At 39.0% G+C, this 18,475-nt stretch overlaps 1 protein-coding gene across 1 annotated transcript in view; it reads right to left on the reverse strand.

Moving 5' to 3' along the window:
• Positions 1-8,431: 8,431 nt before the first annotated feature.
• LOC117201200 (uncharacterized) overlaps positions 8,432-18,475 on the reverse strand; it is a 50,763-nt gene continuing 40,719 nt past the window's right edge. Inside the window, exon 5 of the mRNA XM_049709651.1 lies at positions 8,432-9,327. Within this exon, the coding sequence (XP_049565608.1) occupies positions 9,187-9,327 (141 nt within the window). The 3' untranslated portion in view covers positions 8,432-9,186. The remainder of the gene's footprint in view (positions 9,328-18,475) is intronic.

Here is an 18,475-nt window from a genome sequence, read left to right on the forward strand (position 1 = left end):
CAAAGGAGCTTGTCTCCTGGGACCCAGATGTGGATCCAGGGTCAGAAAGGCAGCCTGGTGTGTGAGAGGTGAGCCTGGAGAAGCCAAAGGCCCCCAGTAGGGAGACATATTGCTGGAAGCTTATGGCTAAAGGGGGACTCAAAAAGAGCCAGATATGGGAACATTACTTGTTTAAAGGGAACTGCAGTCACAGGTCCTTTAGCAGGAGGGTCCCAGGAAAAAAAGCACCCCAAGAGAAGAAGAGCCAACAACTGTCTAGCTGTCATCTTTGACACACGTCTTATCTATGCCCCCTGCCCCTAACCCTGTGACTCTCTTTTAACCAGCTGGATGTGGCAGAAATGACATTGCAGGACTTTTGAGGCTAGGTTAGAGAAGGCAATGCCGCTCCCACTTTATTGCCAGATACAACTATATCAGTCAAGTAAAACTTTTCTTACCTCTTATCTTTCTTCTCCAGAGAAATGGGAAATCATACCTAGGAGTGGAAGAGGAAGTAGAATTATGAAATTATAAAGAGGTAGAGCATACTTCCCCCGTTCCTGGTCAGGCCTAAGCTGGGGGACAGGAGAACCCTAAATTAGATAAGAATCCTAAATTTTGATACTATACTTGACAACAATTTTTATTTGCTAAAATGAGACTTTCTTGTGATTGAAGAAACCAGAAAGCCCTTCTACCTACCAAATATTTCATCCAGGGCAGGAAAGAGTAAGTCCAAAAGCAGATTTGAAAGGAAAGAATAAAAATAATTCACACACTACTGAGTCCAGTTTATTTGATAAAATGTGTACACGATTTATGATATGTTTTGAAGCAGATGTAAAACAAGAGCTATGGAGTCAACAGAGAGCTGGAATTACATAGAAAGCAAAGGCCATAGGGTGACTATATCAAGGCCAGCTAAAATCCCTGGCCTGCTCAGGGTTAGGACTTTTTATGAAATAAATAAATTAGCTAGTGTAATTGTTTGGACAAGTCATAAAAACAGAAGAAAGCAAAACTGGGTTATACTTGCTCTTCTTTATTTTATACATTTCTGTTAAAACTTTTTGGTGGTTTTTTTTGGAGGGGGGTAGGTAATTCCTGGAAGCCCAGTGGATGTTGAGTAATATGGGATTAATTTTAAGAGCATAAATTATTCTATGTTGTGGGAAGACACACATGACCAGTAGATGAAGTGGCATTTCTGCAAGCAATCTGTTTTCTATTTCTTTCCAATAGCAAGACAAAAAACTTGTTTTTCCCTTATGCGGTCTTTTACAATATGTCCTATAATTTAAATTTCCTCTAAAGAGATATGTGTTCCTTTTTTCTTTTAATGATCAGAAATTTTCATGTCAAGAAAGATATTGTGCCTATATCCCCTCCTCAAAATCTGGGTGGGCATGTGACCCATTTTTAACCAATAGAATGTGGCAGAAGTGACATTGCATGACTCCCAAGACTAGGTCAGAAAAGGCAATACAGCCCCCACTTTGTTTGCTGAGATAATGACTTTGGGACGGTTGATGCTACAGAAAGGGGATTACCCTGAGACTGCCATACTCTAAGGAAGCCAAGGCAACAAGGAGAGTCCAAGTGGAGGTGGTCCGCTTGACACCCCTGTTGATGTCACAATTGACAAATAATGTCAACCACCAGGGAACTGAGAGAAGACACCCAAGTGACTCCAGCCCCCACCCCTTGAGCCATCTCTAGCCACCAAGTCTTCTCAACCGAGGCCCCAAAGTATGAGCCTCTGCTTTCAAGCCATTGAACTATGCCTCATCCACATTTCTGAGCCTCAGGATCTGTGAGCATAATAAAGTGTTTATTTTAAGCTGCTAATTTGGGAGTAATATGTTACACAGCAGTAGTAAGTACAACAATAGAAATTTTGCAAAATATTGACTGACCTGGTCAATTTCTAGAATTCACAAGCTCCACCAGTTGCTTTATCCTATAGTTCCAACTTTCCCTTATACATCTGTCATGCATTGACTTCTGTCCCCCAAAATTTCATATGAAGTCCCAGTCCCAGTACATCACCTTACAGAGGATGGTCCTTTACAAATTCTCAGACAGCTGTCTGCCTCCCCTGAGTGTACTCTTCAACAAAAGAAGCTTCCCCAGGCTCATGCAGACATTCCTTATATGATATGATTCCTTGTCCCTTCACCACCATGATTATTCTCCTCTGAATTTACGTCCATTTATGCCAAAACAAGAAATAAATTTCCTATAATTAAAAACTGTACAGTTGGGCTTCCCTGGTGGTGCAGTGGTTGAGAGTCCGCCTGCCGATGCAGGGGACACAGGTTCGTGCCCGGTCCAGGAGGATCCCACATGCCGCGGAGCGGCTGGGCCCGTGAGCCATGGCCGCTGAGCCAGCGCGTCCGGTGCCTGTGCTCCGCAACGGCAGAGGCCACAGCGGTGAGAGGCCCGCGTACCGCAAAAAAAAAAAAAAAAAAAAAAAACTGTACAGTAAAACCATAGACTACCTCACAAAGCAGTGAGTTTACTGTCACTGAAAGAAGAGCTTTGAAGACCCACAGATGCTGTAGAGCAATTACTAAATCAGAGAACATATTAGACTCACTGTCCTCAAGGATACCTTTTGATTTTATGATTTAATAATGTATTAGACACCTGAGATTCTGTTTATATTCTCTCGTGAACTGAGTAATAAATGAAGTACAAAAGGGGCACACAATTAAAAATTCTGATGATAGTATATTTTAGTAAGGCTTCACAAAAGAGGAAAACTGCAGAAATAGAAATGAGGACATTCTGAACGATAAGCAGCAAGCTAGTTATCTATCATAGCATCTCATTTACCTTCCCTTTGGATAAGCTAGGTCTTTAATCCTACCACCAATGCTCATGAGAACATTTTTACAAAAGCAGGTTTATGGAATTAGATCTAATTGCTTGATTCTTTTTATTGATGTTGAAATCAGAAAGCTCAGAGGAAGATTTCTTTCACACGGTTAGCCCCGTGGCATTTTCATACAAACCTATCTATAGATCAATCTCTAAAATATGGTTCCTTTTAGTAAAACATATTTGAATAAAGCTTTTACCTTTGAACAAAAAATGAAAAGGCTGAAAGGAAGTTATTGTGTGCCTGACCCAATGCACAACTAGGTTGTGAATGGTTCTAAGCCATCCAGCTTCCTGCATTCCTTAACAATGCTGCTGAGCAAGAGAACTTGTCTACAGATAGAGAATTCCTAAGATTCTGTGTGCCTACGTTCAAACTCCTATTCTGCTCATAAAGCTAAATGAGCTTCAACTGTGACACTTGCTATAAAATAGCAAATACAGAATATCATACCCTCAGGATACCAATATTTCTGTCATGATCCCACCTTTGCTCTGGAGATAGGGGCTTTTCCAATTCACAAGCTCTTCACTCCTTGAAAATACTCCAGAAAAGAGCAGGGTAGGGGTCAGGGGAAAGAGTTGCCTAAGGAGAGTGAAGAGGCCTTGTACCTTTGTATGATTTCTCAAAAAAGTGGCTTCATTCCTTAGCTCAAAATAAATTTAAATTTAACATCAAAGATTTAAACAAAACAAAACAGAAACCACAAAATATCCAGGAAAAAAAAATGAGGGATTCTTTTTTAATCTTGAAATATGACCCTTATAAACATGACCCCAAACACAAAATCCATAAAAGTAAACTGTATAACATCATAAATTTCTAAACTCTCTGAATGACAATAAATAAACAAAACAAAACCACTGGCAACAGTTTCTATATGAATAGAAACTAATATAAACAAACAAAAAATGCTTAATTTCATTCATAATTTTTAAAATGGAACTCAAAGTGAGGAAATTGCATATTTTACCTATCAGATTAGTATTCATTTTAAAAGTAAAAGCCAGTGTTGTCATGAGTGGAAACAAATAGGCCTTTTCATACACTGTTAATGAAGCAGTAAATTGTTGCAAAAATTTCGAAGGGCAATTTGGCAACATCTATCTCTGATGCTTTTCATCAGTTTTGGAAAATATTGGCCGTTATCTATTTGAATATTGCTTCTGTCCCATTATCAATCTTCTTGTAATATTCCTATTATGTATATGCTACCTAAAATAATCTTGAAGAACAGAGCTGAACAACTTACACAACCACAGATCAAAAACTATTATAAAACTATAGTAACTAAGACTGTGATAATAATGCAAGTATAGACAAACCAACTATGGTAGGCAGAATTCTAAAGATACCAACTTCCACTTCAAGATCACTATTCACTGTTATTTAATCAAACCTAATCAAAATACTGCTGTGAAGGAACTTTGCAATATTATTATGGTTACTAACCACCTGACTTGAAAATGGAGAGATTATCCTGGATTCTCCAGGTGGGCCCAATATAATCACATGAACCCACAAAAGCAAAAGAGGAAGGCAGAAGAGCCAGTCAGAGTTGCAGCAGAAGGGGTAGTAGGAGAGATTCTAAGTGTGAGAGAACTTGACTTGCTGTTTCTGGAGGGCCACACAGAAAGCATGAAAAGGAATGCACAGCCTTGAGAAGCAAAAACTAAACCCCAGCTGACAGCCAACAAGGAATTGGGGAACTCAGTCCTACAACCACAAGGAATTTAATTCCACCAACAACCTGAATGACCTAAGAAGCAGATTCACCTCCAGAGCTTCCAGATAAGAGGCCAGCCCTGCCAACACCTTGATTTCAGCCTTGTTAGACTTTAAACAGAGGACCCAGAAGAGCAACACTGTACCTAGGCTTCTGACTCACAGAGCTGTGAAACTTAAAATAGGTGCTGTTTTGAGCCACTAAATTCATGGTAATTTTCAATGACAATGTAATATATTCTCAACATGGAATACTATACAAAAAATGAGAATGGGCTTCCTTGGTGGGGCAGTGGTTGAGAGTCCGCCTGCCGATGCAGGGGACACGGGTTCGTGCCCCGGTCCGGGAAGATCCCACATGCCGCGGAGCGGCTGGGCCCGTGAGCCATGGCCGCTGAGCCTGTGCGTCCGGAGCCTGTGCTCCGCAACGGGAGAGGCCACAGCAGTGAGAGGCCCGCGTACCGCAAAAAAAAAAAAAAAAAAAAAAAATGAGAATGAATGATCTACTACTATATCTAATGATACAGATGAATCTCAAGAGCAATGAGTGAAAGAAGCCAAATACAAAAACAGCGTATAATGTATGATTCTCTTAAGAAAAATATAAAAGCTGATAAAACTAATGTATGATGTTTAGAAGGACAATAGTCACCTGTGGGAGGATGGTGAGGGTTTGGTTAGTGACTTTGGAACACAAGGAGAGCTTCTGCAATACCAGTAATATTCTGTGTCTTGATCTGGGTTTCATGACACGGAAGTGTTCAGTTTGTGAAAATTCATCGAGTTTTACAATTACAATATGATCACTTTTCTGTATGTTTATCATACATCATAAAATATTTAAACAATAGTGGAAGCTAATGTTTGCAGTCCAATTGGACATTCTCAGTAACTTTACATCATAAAAATATTTTTATATATGCAAAAAAGTGGTAGAGACATGAGTAATTTATATTTTTTAAATTAAAATTGTTTAAAATTAAAATATACAAAAATAGGCACTGTACTTTTTCTTAACAGTCTTTTTACATAATGCATCACGTTTGTTTTTGTACTCTTATCTCATTTCTTTTATAAACTGTAGTGTACCAACTAAAACATTAGTCACACCTTTAGAGCACTCAAGCTAGGTTCATCATCATGGTTTTATAAGGATATGAGAAAACTGGAGATGATTTAAGTAATGAATCATAATTTATTCTTGAAAACCTGCCAAATGTTTTAGATCTTGGTTCCTATCTTCCCTTTCAGGTTGTAGTCCCTAATATCTACAAATAATCTACAATTGCTTTTTATTTGCTTTAGTTCTAGCTTTTTATATTCCTTTCCCACACTCCATCTGATTGACTATACTTGTTACATCTTCAATCTCCCTGATACAATTCACACCACTGGGCTGGACTGTTTTCTGCATCAATGCCTCTGGATGCCTTCTATCTGATTGCAGGCCAGACTTCCCCACAACATACCCTGAAGGATTGTCATCCACTCAATATTTTCCTCATCCCCATATGCAAGTCCTCACCCTTCTCTATCTCCTAGGTTCTGCCCTTTCATGAGATAAGATTCATCTGAAAGAAGACTTTTGATAAATGAGCACACTATAAAATGAGAGCCCAGATCAAGATACAGAATATTACCAGCATGTCTCATAGGACAGTTCACTAAAAGTTTGGATGAGAATCTATTAAAATCATTTATTCATTTAATCAGTATTTATAGTATATCTACAGTTCCAGTCAGGCTTCCAGGTGCTGGTACTACCTTAGAAAATCATGAGGCCCAATTTTTGGTCCTAGCTCTGCCACTTTCTAGCTATCTGATCTTAAATGCATTATTTAATGTTTCTGAGCCTTAATTTCTTTACATCTAAAAATGTGTTAAAACATTTCCAAGATTTCATAACTATCTAAGGAAAATCAGATAAGCCTTACTTAGAAAATACGGGTTGGTTTGGGGGTGGGGAGAGGTGTGGGGCAAAGACTTCCAGTTAAGCAGAGTTAATTGACCATGTTTTTTTAAAAAATTTATTCTCTTTTCATAAACCTCACAAAAAAAAAAAGAAGAAGAAGAATTCAAAGGAGATAAACTATGAGAAAAAAAAGAATGGACAACAGCAGACAGAAAATATTTTAACAAATTTAGTGGAAAAGAAGATGGAGAAGGGATAAGTAACTTAGCAGTGTGACCTAAGTGTCTGCAGAGAGGTATACCAGTAAACCAGTCAGTTTGTAGGCTAGAGGTTCAGGGCTAAGACAGTCCAATTCAAATGGAAAAGGGTGGGGGTGGGGGATTGGGAGTGGGGGGAGGGGGGTGTCAAGCTGAAGCCAGAGCCCAGCTGAAGGTCTGTATGTTTGTACATTAAGCAGTTGGCAGTCTAGATCTCCTTCCCACCTCACCCATCAAGGACTAGAAATGGACTCAGAGAAGCACTGGACTCTCATGAAACCAGAGAACAGTGTGGCGGGTGGAAGGCTGAAAACAGAGGAGAGGATTAAGAGAAAATCTGAATACCAGAAGCGGAGACTTTTTTCTATCCTACTCTCTACACTACTTTTTTCCACCCTATTTTCAACAGCAGCTGGACATGCAAGCCAACTCCCTCACATTTACCCCTCCTCCCCAGTTCATGCTGCGTTTAAATATATTCAAAACGTTGTTGCCGGGCATGTGACAGAGATGTAATATTTGGAAAAATTAGCAAGGAAATCTGACAAATGAAAAGATGAGAGAATTATTAACTGCAGGGAAAAGTATTATATGAGAAAGAGGAGTGATGTCATATACAATGTGGCTTACATTTGCACAGTCATAATGTAAACACTGAGTTGATTTAACCCAAATTTATTGTTACTACATCGAGCAATGTAGTAGAAGGGAAGGAGAGTGGTGGGACTTGGGAGTGTGCTAGGTATGATCGTTTGATCTTCAACATACATTCTCACCCTTTCAATGTACCCCCTTAATCACAGAGGCTAGGAAGATAAAAATGACCACATTTCCCAATTGGTCTTGACACTACAGTTCTGCATATAATTTAAGCTCTGTCATAAGATGCACTTGCTTGATATTTGGAAGGCAGAAGTGAGGCAAAGCCCATTTCCTTGTAGCTGTGGTTACTGGTAAACAAGGTTGGACAGATAAGAATGTTTGCAATGGGCAGACTTCACATTCCAATGTCTATTCAGGACTTAATGGGTGTGCCATGCACTCTGCAAGGTACACCATTGAACCCAACAGTCCTGTGTGGTCTTTGCCTCCACTCAGTTATTGCCTGCCCATCCCGGTAACAATTTGGTAATCACCCAATTCCCTACTCTGAATCCCTAGCCCAAACCAAACACTGAGAAAACTTAAGTCCTAAATGACAAATTGAGAAATAGCGGTATGAGCACATTATTGAGAAATCTAGAATTTCTTTTTTTAAATTTATTTACTTATTTGTTTTTGGCTGCGTTGGGTCTTTGTTGCTGTGCGTGGGCTTTCTCTAGTTGCAGCGAACGGGGGCTACTCTTCATTGGGGTGTGTGGGCTTCTCATTGACGTGGCTTGTTGCGGAGCACCGTCTCTAGGCGCCCGGGCTTCAGTAGTTGTGGTTCATGGGCTCTAGAGCACAGGCTCAGTAGTTGTGGCGCACGGGCTTAGTTGTTCCAAGGCATGTGGGATCTTCCCTTACCAGGGTTCGAACCCATGTCCCCTGCGTTGGCAGGCAGATTCTTAACCACTGCACCACCACGGAAGTCCTGAGAAATCTAGAATTTCTTACCAGGGAAATCAGTTAGCAGAGTGAGAGTGAGTAGAGTAGCATTGGAGAGCAGACCTGGGGATACACAGAAGTGAATATAATTTATAGATTATACTGCAGGTATCCTAAAAGCATAAACTATGTCTGGCTTCATTCCCCTAATATTGTTGCAAGGTTAAAGGTAATACTGAAACAGGAGGGAAGGAGGCAGGGCACAGCCTTTGAAAGAATGACATAGCCCGAGGACATGACATAAACTGATTAGAGCCAAATGGATCCAAGATGGCAGACGAGTCAACTTCCACTAGACCTTGAGCCTCAGTATACATTCACTGTGACACATCATCAACTAAATGACACACCCACAGGCGCCATGACAGTTCCAAGGTCAACCATAAGGATCAAAAAGTGGGCAGTGGCCCAATTCCTGGAAATCCCCACCCCTTCCTGAAATAGTTGGAATACTCCTCCCACTCATTAGCCTATGAAATTACCCACCCCTATAAAAACTGACAACCCCATATCCTGGTGCCTTTCTCACCTTCTGAGATGGCCCACGCTCTGTCTGTGGAGTGTGTTTCTCCCAAGGCTGCTCTTGCCTTCTGAGATGGCCCACACTCTGTCAGTGCAGTGTGCTTCTCTCTAAATAAATCCACTTCTTACCTACCACTTTATCTCTCACTGAATTCTTTCTGCGATGTGACATCAAGAACCTGAGCTTCATTAAATTCTGAAACCAGGTGTGTGATCTCACTTGGAAGACTGTGGGTTTTGGCCGGGTTCCAGTCCCAGTACATGGGTTCAAGTCCCAATCTGAGGGTGCACGGTTTCAATATTACTATAGGGCAGTTTTAAACACCTACACAGATGCCAATTCTCTTCTCCAAAAATTTTTCTTGTGTCAGGTTTATAGTATTCATACAGCCAAAGGAGGAGGTACATTCAAGTATTTCACAATATATACGTCTCACCATACATCTCTTCATTGTCCTCTGAAAACAAAAGAAATAGTATGTGTTAATACAAACAAAATGTTTTGATGCTTTCTTTTTACCCCATTAACAAGGAGTTTTACTCTCTCCCAAATCTCTAAGAATTTTCAGGAAGCTTAAGGTCCTATGATCATTTCTGGTTCTGCATCTACTGAATTACCACTTTGCATTTGCTAATTCTTCAGCCCAAATGGGTTCACACAAGGAACTCACCTTCTGTTTTTGCTTTCTCTGTCTCATCCCTTCAACCACCCAAAACAAACATTTATGTACACACTTTCACACATGCTTTTGAGAAGAGCTGACTTTGTCAAGTTCTGGGGAATATAGAGGGAATTTACCCTGGAGAAATATAAACATCTGAAAAATAAAGTTTTAAATTCTTGTTCCTAAAAAGCCCTGTGATCATTTCTACAACTGCCTCCTGCTTTTAGCTCTTCTCTTCCTGGTACCAACCCACACAGGAAAAAAAAAAATCGTATTTTCTTATGTGGAAAAACTGAAGTCACTCCAACTCTCTATTTCAAACTCATCTCAGGGCCTCCCATTACACAGCCCAGGAGTCAGTAGAAACTTAGAAATTACCGCTGTCCGTTCAGCCACAGCACATTTTCAGAACAGAGCCAAAGCTTTTCCCTATTTTTGTCCCAAGGTAAGGTGTAGAAGGTTTTTAATTCAAATGGTGCAAAGGATGACTTTCTGATTATCAGGACAATAAAATAACAAGAGGAATGCCAAAAGGAAATCATAATGTGCCATACTTGAAAATACTATAAAAAAGATAAATAGTAAATCTCTCCTGGATGGTTTATGTCAGGTTTTGACGGTCTTTTTGCCATTGGGTGGTAAATCTTCATTCACTGCCTCCTTCAGGAGCCCACAGAATAAGATTAGGTAAAGAAAGCCCAAGTTATCCTTGAAAATAAATCCCTTCCTCTGTGTCTGTGTGTGAGTGTTTTTATTTAATCATGTCTTCATATCGTTAACATTTTTTCTGCATGGCAAACATGTCATAGGCACTATCTCTCAGTTTTCTTATTTTGATTTCTGCATAAGTAGTCATTGGATTATAACGTAACTCAAAAGTATTTTCATTCAGGAAGCCAGTTTCTGAAACTGCAAAGTGGTAAATATTTTATTCTTTAGACAAGTACACTTATTGAGTGTTTCTAGACCCACTTTCCTCATTAAAGATTGAAAGAATCTGAAGACTGAAAGGTTAAATACCTTGAATACTTATTTATTACTTTCATTTATTAATGAGAAATATATAAGTGAACTTGTGATTTTCAGGCTTTTAAAACACCTTGAGTCATAATTAACATATTCTAAAATTTGCCCATTGTAAGTATACAATGATTATTAGTAAATTTATAGACCTGTACAATCACCATCAAAATCTAATTTAAAAACATTTCCATCACCCCCCAAAATTCCCTGGTGCCTCTTTGCAGTCACTCCCATTCCTACTCTCAGGCCCAGGCAATAACTGATTTATTTTTTGTCTCTGTAGATTTATCATTTCTTAAGATTTCTTATAAATAAAAGGATGCAATATGTAGTCTTCTGTGTTTGGCTTCTTTCACTTAACATAGTGTTTTAAGGTTCACCCATATTGTGGCACGTATCAGTAACTGTTCCCATTTATTACTGAATGTACAGGTAGATATACCACATTTTGTTTATCCATTCATCACTTGATGGACTTCTGGGTTGTTTCCACTTTTTTGGCTAATATAAATAACGCTGCCATGAACAGTCATGTGCAAATTTTTGTGTGAACACATTTCCAGTTCTCTAACAGCTGGGTCATATGGTAATTCTATGTTTAACTTTTTGAAGAACCACCAAACTGTTTCCAAAGTAGCTGCACTATTTTTGCATTCCTACCAGCAATACATAAGAATTCCAATTTTTACACATCCTCACAAAAACTTGATATTGTTAATCTTTTTTATTATAGCTATTTTAGTGGGTAAGTAGTAATATCTCATTGTGGTCTTATGTTGCGTCTTCCTAATGACTAATAATGTTGAGCATCTCTTCATGAGCTTATTAGACATTTATATATCTTCTTTGTGAAATGTCTAGTCATATCTTTTCCCCATTTTTAAGTTGGGTGGTTTGTCTTCTGGTTACTGAGTAGTTGTGTTCTTTATATAGTCCAGATGCAAATACTTTACCAGATGTATTATTTGCAAATACGTTCCCCCAATCTGTGGCTTGTCTTTTTAAGACTTTCAGGTTTTGAAATGGGGGAAAAAATGTAATGGACTCAATATTATATAAGAAAGATACTTAATCTCCTAATAATTTTATTCTTTTAAATCCTCAAATGCAAATTTTAGAGCTTCTGGGTAATAATGCAGACCAAATTTGCTAACTGGAATTAAAGTTTACCCCCAGAGGATGAACTGTAACACAAGAAAAACCTTTTATAATATGTTTTGATATAAGACTAGTAGCATACTAGCCTCAACTGGCTAACTGTCTTGTGGAGGGTAGGGGCAGGGGGAATTGGGGGGGGGCGGGGGGGGGCGGGGACGGGGGGGGGGTGCTGGGTGGACAGAAGAAGATCCTAAGTTGTATCATTGCCAATTTCCATGGTGTAAATACTTCCCCTTGGACCTTTCAAGGTACTAATGGTTTAACAACCAGCTCACAAATTCCTGAATATTCAGCTATTGACTCTAGAGAGCCAGAAAGAGCTAGCTCTAGCACACTACTGAAAATCTATGATTAGACTGACAATAAGAAGTCTTGAAGAGAAATCCCTTTAAAATTTAAAACAAACAAACAAACAACAACAACAACAAAAACTACTGCTCTGAAGGAATTTACAGATTACCAATAAAGAAGTCACTGATCCTTTACATAAGAATGAAAGGAAGATGAGTTTTAAAAAATCTAGGTCTACAGATTATAAAAATATATTTTATGGCTTCCCTGGTGGCGCAGTGGTTGGGAATCCGCCTGCCGATGCAGGGGACACGGGTTCATGTCCCGGTCCGGGAGGATCCCACATGCCGCGGAGCAGCTGGGCCCGTGAGTCATGGCCGCTGAGCCTGTGAAAGTTCTACAAAGGATGAAAATGAATATAGAAATATTCTCTAAAGCAGAAAATGGAGAACATTTTATAACAATGGTATCACTCCATTAATCAGGCAAACTGACTGGAGCAAACTATGGTAGCTATGGGGAATTCATTCCATATGGTTTGGGTAGTGCTGACCTTTTCCATCTTTCTACAGCTGCAAACACACAACCCTGGCCCTCCAATCAGAATATTTCACCCCCTTATCCTCTGAGATTAGTTCAGAAAAGGCAAATGAACCAATCCAGAGACCTACCTAGAACTTTCACTGGAAGGAGGTGTACAGGTATGCCCTGCTTTTGGAAGGTTTGCTTTATGCCACTTCACTTCTACTAAAGACCTACATTAGTAGGTCTTTTACTAACCAGAAGAAATCCAAAGAGGACTTCTGCTTTTACGAAAGAAGGCAAAAAGTGAAAATAGCATTCAGGGTTTGTTTTGCCATGAGCTGTTACAAAGGAAGTTGTGCACTCTGAGCAGTGACAGTGGCACTGCCAAGCTCCCTCCCTAGGAACTACACTCAGTATCTCATCTAGCCGCCAAAGCTTTGAACTGTGTATGTGAGCATCTGTGCCTTATGGAGATTTATTTTGTGCATTCACTAGCAAGAGGTGTCCTAAAATAATTGCTTCTTTGCTTTACACCACTTCAGCTCACGAAACATTTCATAGGAATGCTCTACTGTTGGATAGCAAGGGAAACCTGTATTCTGTTAGCTGAGTTCACTAGGCAGGAGGACAATGAAGCCTGGAGTTGTAGTTTCTCAAATGGTGAACCATTCTTCTCCCACTATTTAGTTATCAGATTTGAAAGGGAATTTTTAAAAAATCAATTATCCCATCCCTCTTTCTACAGTGCAAAGCGTTCCCCCTAGCTACTGGTCTAGAAGTGATCCAGTCAGGGCAAAGGTTAGAACTTTCAGTCAGTGGTTAAGGAAGTTAAATGCTCTCTTTTCCACAAAGTGACCCAGTGGCCTCTAGCAGTCATGAGAAAAGTCAAGCTGAGGATAAACCAAATACAGGGAGGATGGCAAAGCCTAGAGAATTTCAGAGAAAGATCCAGAATCCTGATGAAGTCTTTCTTGAAGAAGTTGTGTGGACAAATCTTTTTTGTTTTAGTTTTTGCTTTTCAGCCAGTTTATATTCAATTTTCTATTACTTGCAACAAAAGCAACTTATCTGGTTGAACATCTTTCTGTCCTGGTTTGTTTTGTTTTGTTTTGCTTTTTAACTTTTCTGTATTATTTGACTCTGCCAGTCACTTTTTGGAATTTTGTCCTCCTGGGGCTTCAATCTTTCACTCATCTTCTGCTCTTTAAAGGCAATCAGCACATCCCTGGAAACAAGCATGGAAAGACATGTACAGCACAGCACATTGTTGTTGATCCAGGGTCATCTCTCCTTTTTCACCAGCAACCTCATTTCACACAGGTCTATGTGACCCAGTTTTGGACTGTGTCCTCACTCTAACATTTACTGACCTAAAACAAATAGAGTGCCAGTTATTTCTCCAGCAAAAATGAGTTTATTCAGGGTCAACAAAGAATTGCATGAGCAATCACGGTGAGCTACATTTGAGTACCCTACCCCCACCCCTCAGCAAAAAGGAAAGGAAAACTATTTTAGAGAGGGGGAAGGGAAGTTGGGAGGTCTATAGTACACAAAGAGTCTATTGGAGGATTTGAGAGTTCAAAGTATAGTGGCTTTTCATTAGCTAACTCGTGACAATCTCTCATAGGTTGAGCTCTCGCCAGGCAAGAAGAGGAAGTCTTTCTTCTTCCTGTTGGTCTCCACTATCACCCTAGGGTTTGAGCGCTCCCCCTTCTGGACTCCCAACACTATTTTAACTGAAATTTCAGTTTATTAATTTTTACTTGCCCCCCTTTTGATCAAGATTTCTCTCTCTCTCTATCTCTCTCTCTCTCTATCTCTCTCTCTCTCTGAAAGCATTGCTCATTGAGAGTTAGGTTTTCCAGTTTTTAGCAGTTTTTTGTCCCTTGATGCCAGGAAGGACCTTTTCTGGGTATAGTGTCCCATGTCAGAGGAAAAGTGCATAGACTGGAAACTTCTTGAGGTTATATGTGAGTAACAATGAGGGATAGGAGGGAGAATTTTCAGGTACTTTTTATCTAAAGTTTATATGGGATCAAGATCATAGACATTGAAGATCATCTGAAACATTATGTCATCATCAATGGTTTGGCAGGCAAACTTCCAACAGACCTGGTCTAAATAGCTTGGAAAAGCTGTATCATCAGATGCCATCTGCTTTAATTCCAGAAAATCTTTACTTTCAGGTCACCAGATGATATGCAGGTCCAGTCATTGTTCAGCATTTTCTTTAGGTGTGTCACATGAATCCAAGAATCTGTTCCCTGGAGTTTGACAGCACAAGGATTGGTTTAGCAGTATCTGATAGGGGTCTTTCCAGTGAGACTGAAGAGTCCTTCTGAAGGTATCTTTTCCAATAGACAAAATCTCCAGGTTGCAAAGTGTGATGCTTAAGGTCTTCGTCTCCTGAGAGCACACCATGATAAGATTGCTCTACCAAAACATGGTTATTTTTAATAGAAGCAATTAGGCCTTTGCATTATTAAAGTATCTCTCCTTTTACCTGTTGGGGGGTTAAAAGAGGCAGGAGCCAAGAGATCATGGGGCATCCTGTGACTGTCTCAAAGGGTAAGAGTTTATAAGTTCCAAAAGGGGTGAGTCTAAGATTTAAAAGGACAAATGGCAATGCTTTTGGCTGTGGTGTTTAGAGGGCATCTACAAATTTTGCCAGTTGAGTTTTAATAATGCCGTTAGTGTATTCAACTAAACCAGAGGATTGAGGGTGGCAAGCACAGTGAAAGTGTTGTAAAACCAGACAAACAGTACAGATGTGACAAAGTACCTGACCAGTAAAATGGGTTCCTAGATCATGAAATTCAAGAGGAGTTCCCCAGGTAGGGATAATCTTTTCCAAAAGGATTTTAGCCACAGAAGAGGTAGTAGCCTGTCTGCAAAGGAAGGCTTCAGTCCAGTGTGAAAACATACAGACATGACTAAAATATATTTATATCCATGAGACAGATGCAGTTGTATGAAATCCATCTGCCAGCTCTTGAATGTTCCATTAGACAGTTTGAAATTTCGGGAGCAGTACAAACATGCTTCCCTGGGTTGTACTTCAGACAAATGGGATAAGTGAGGTAGGCAGTTTCTGCAGCCTTGTTAATGGTTCCCAACCAATATTGATTTATGAATGCTACCATTTTGTCAGTAGACCAATGGTTTAATGCATGTACAATGGTTAGGAGTGGGAATGACAGAGTCTCTGATAGGACTGGGTTGTTATTTTGTCCAAACCAGAGCTTTCTCTCTCTCTTTTGTTTTAACTCCATATCCCCTTCTAATTGCCACCCAGTTTTTCTGCTTGCTTTTTTTTTAAAGAGGCATTGAAGAAAAATCTTTAATTGAGATATAGTTGATGTACAATATTGTATAAATTTCAAGTGTACAACATAGTGATTCACAATTTTAAAAGGTTATGTTCCATTTATAGTTATTATAAAATATTGGCTATATTCCCTGTGTTGTACAATATAGCCTTATAGCTTATTTATTTTATATATAGTAGTATGTACCTCCTAATCTCCCACCCCTATCTTGCCATTCCCCCTTTCCTTCTCCCCACTGGTAATGACTAGTTTCTTCTCTCTGTGAGTCTGTTTCTTTTTTGTTATATTCAATAGTTAGTTTTACTTTTTAGATTCCACATATAAGTGATATCATACAGTATTTGTCTTTCTCTGACTTATTTCACTTAGCACAATACTCTCCAAGTCCATCCATGTTGTTGCAAATGGCAAAATTTCATTATTTTTTATGTCTGAGTAGTATTCCATTGTGTGTGTGTGTGTGTGTGTGTGTGTGTGTACATAGAGAGAGAGAGAGAGAGATGTGTGTGTGTGTGCTGTGTATACCACATCTTTATCCATGCATCTGTTGATGGACACTTAACGTTGCTTCCATATCTTGACAATTGTAAATAATGCTGCTGAACATCGGGGTGCATGCATCTTTTCAAATTAGTGTTTTCTTTGTGTGTGTGTGTGTGTGTGTGTGTGTGTGTGTGAGAGAGAGAGAGAGAGAGAGAGAGAGAGAGAGAGTGTATGCAATAAATACCCAGGAGTGGAATTGCTGGGTCATGTGGTAGTTCTACTTCTAGTTTTTTAAGAAACCTCCATACTGTTTTCCATAGTGGCTGTACCAATTTACATTCCCACCAACAGTGCAAGAGGGTTCCCTTTTCTCCACATCCTCACCAATATTTGTTATTTGTGCTCTTTTTGATGATAGTCATTCTGACATCTGTGAGGTGATATCTCATTGTGGTTTTAATTTGCATTTCTCTGATGATTAACAATGTTGAGCATCTTTTCATGTAGCTGTTGGCCATCTGTATGTTTTCTTTGGAAATATGTTGACAAAATTCAATATTCATTTATGATAAAAACTCTCCAGAATGTGGGCATAGAGGGAACATACCTCAACATAATAAATGCCATATAATAAACACACAGCTAACATCATAATCAACAGTGAAAAGCTGAAAGCATTTCCTCTAGGATTAGGAAAAAGACAAGGATGCCCACTCTCATCACTTTTTTTCAACACAGTATTGGAAGTCCTAGCTGTCAGACAAGAAAAAGAAATAAAAGGAATCCAAATTGGAAAGGAATAAGCAAAACTGTCAACTGTTTGCAGATGACATGATATTATACATAGATAATCCTAAAGATGCCACCAAAAAACTACTAGAGCTAATCAATGAATTTGGTAAAGTTACAGGATAAAAAATTAATATACAGAAATCTGTTGCATTTCTATACACTAACAATGAACTATCAGAGTGAAAATGAAGGAAACAATCTCATTTACAGTTACATCAAAAAGAATAAAATACCTAGGAATAAACCTAACTAAGGAGGTAAAAGACCTGTACTCAGAAAACTATAAGACACTGATGAAAGAAATTGAAGATGATATAAACAGATGGGAAGATGTACTGTGTTCAGGGATTGGAAGAATTAATGTTGTTAAAATGACCATACTACCCAAGATGATCTACAGATTCAATGCAATCCCTATCAAAACACCAATGCCATTTTTCACAGAACTGGAACAAATAGTTTTTAAATTTGTATGGAAACACAAAAGACCCCAAATAGCCAAAACAATCTTGATAAAGAAGAACAGAGCTGGAGCAATCACACTCCTTGACTTCATACTATACTACAAAGCTACACACCAAAATAGTATGGTACTGGCACAAAAAGAGACAAAGATCAGTGGAATAGAATAGAGAGGCCAGAAATAAACCCACACACTTAGGGTAAATTAATCTATGACAAAGGGCGGCAAAAATACACAGTGGCGAAAAGACAGTGAGACTTATCTCTTCAATAAGTGGTGCTGGGAAAACTGAACAGCTGCATGTAAAAGAATGAAATTAGAACATTCTCTGATGCCATATACAAAAATAAAATCAAAATGGATCAAAGACCTAAATGCAAGACTGGAAACCATAAAATTCCTAGAGGAAAACATAGGCAGAATACTCTTTGCCATAAATCATGGCAATATTTTTGGATCTGTCTCCTAAAGCAAAGGAAATAAAAGCAAAAATAAACAAATGGGACCTAATTAATCTTAAAGGCTTTGGCACAGCAAAGAAAATAATCAACAAAATGAAAAGAAAACCTACTGAGTGGGAGAAAATATTTGCAAATGATATGACCAATGAGGGGTTAATATCCAAAATATATAAACAGTTCATACAACTCAACATCAAAGAAACCCCAAGCCACCCAGTTTTAAAATGGGCAGAAGACCAGAGCTTTATCTCTTTTATCAAACAATTGTTGAATTTCCAATCTTATTTTTCCCTTTCTGAGGCCAATTGTTGGGCTTCTCTAACCAGTTTTTCTAAGTTATCTTTTGGGGAAATATGCCTTTGGACCACAGCAGAAGTTTGGCTGCTGTTGGTTCCTTTATAGGCAGCATAACTTGT

Source organism: Orcinus orca, chromosome 4 (assembly GCF_937001465.1).
Source record: "Orcinus orca chromosome 4, mOrcOrc1.1, whole genome shotgun sequence".
Taxonomy (NCBI): Eukaryota; Metazoa; Chordata; class Mammalia; order Artiodactyla; family Delphinidae; genus Orcinus; species Orcinus orca.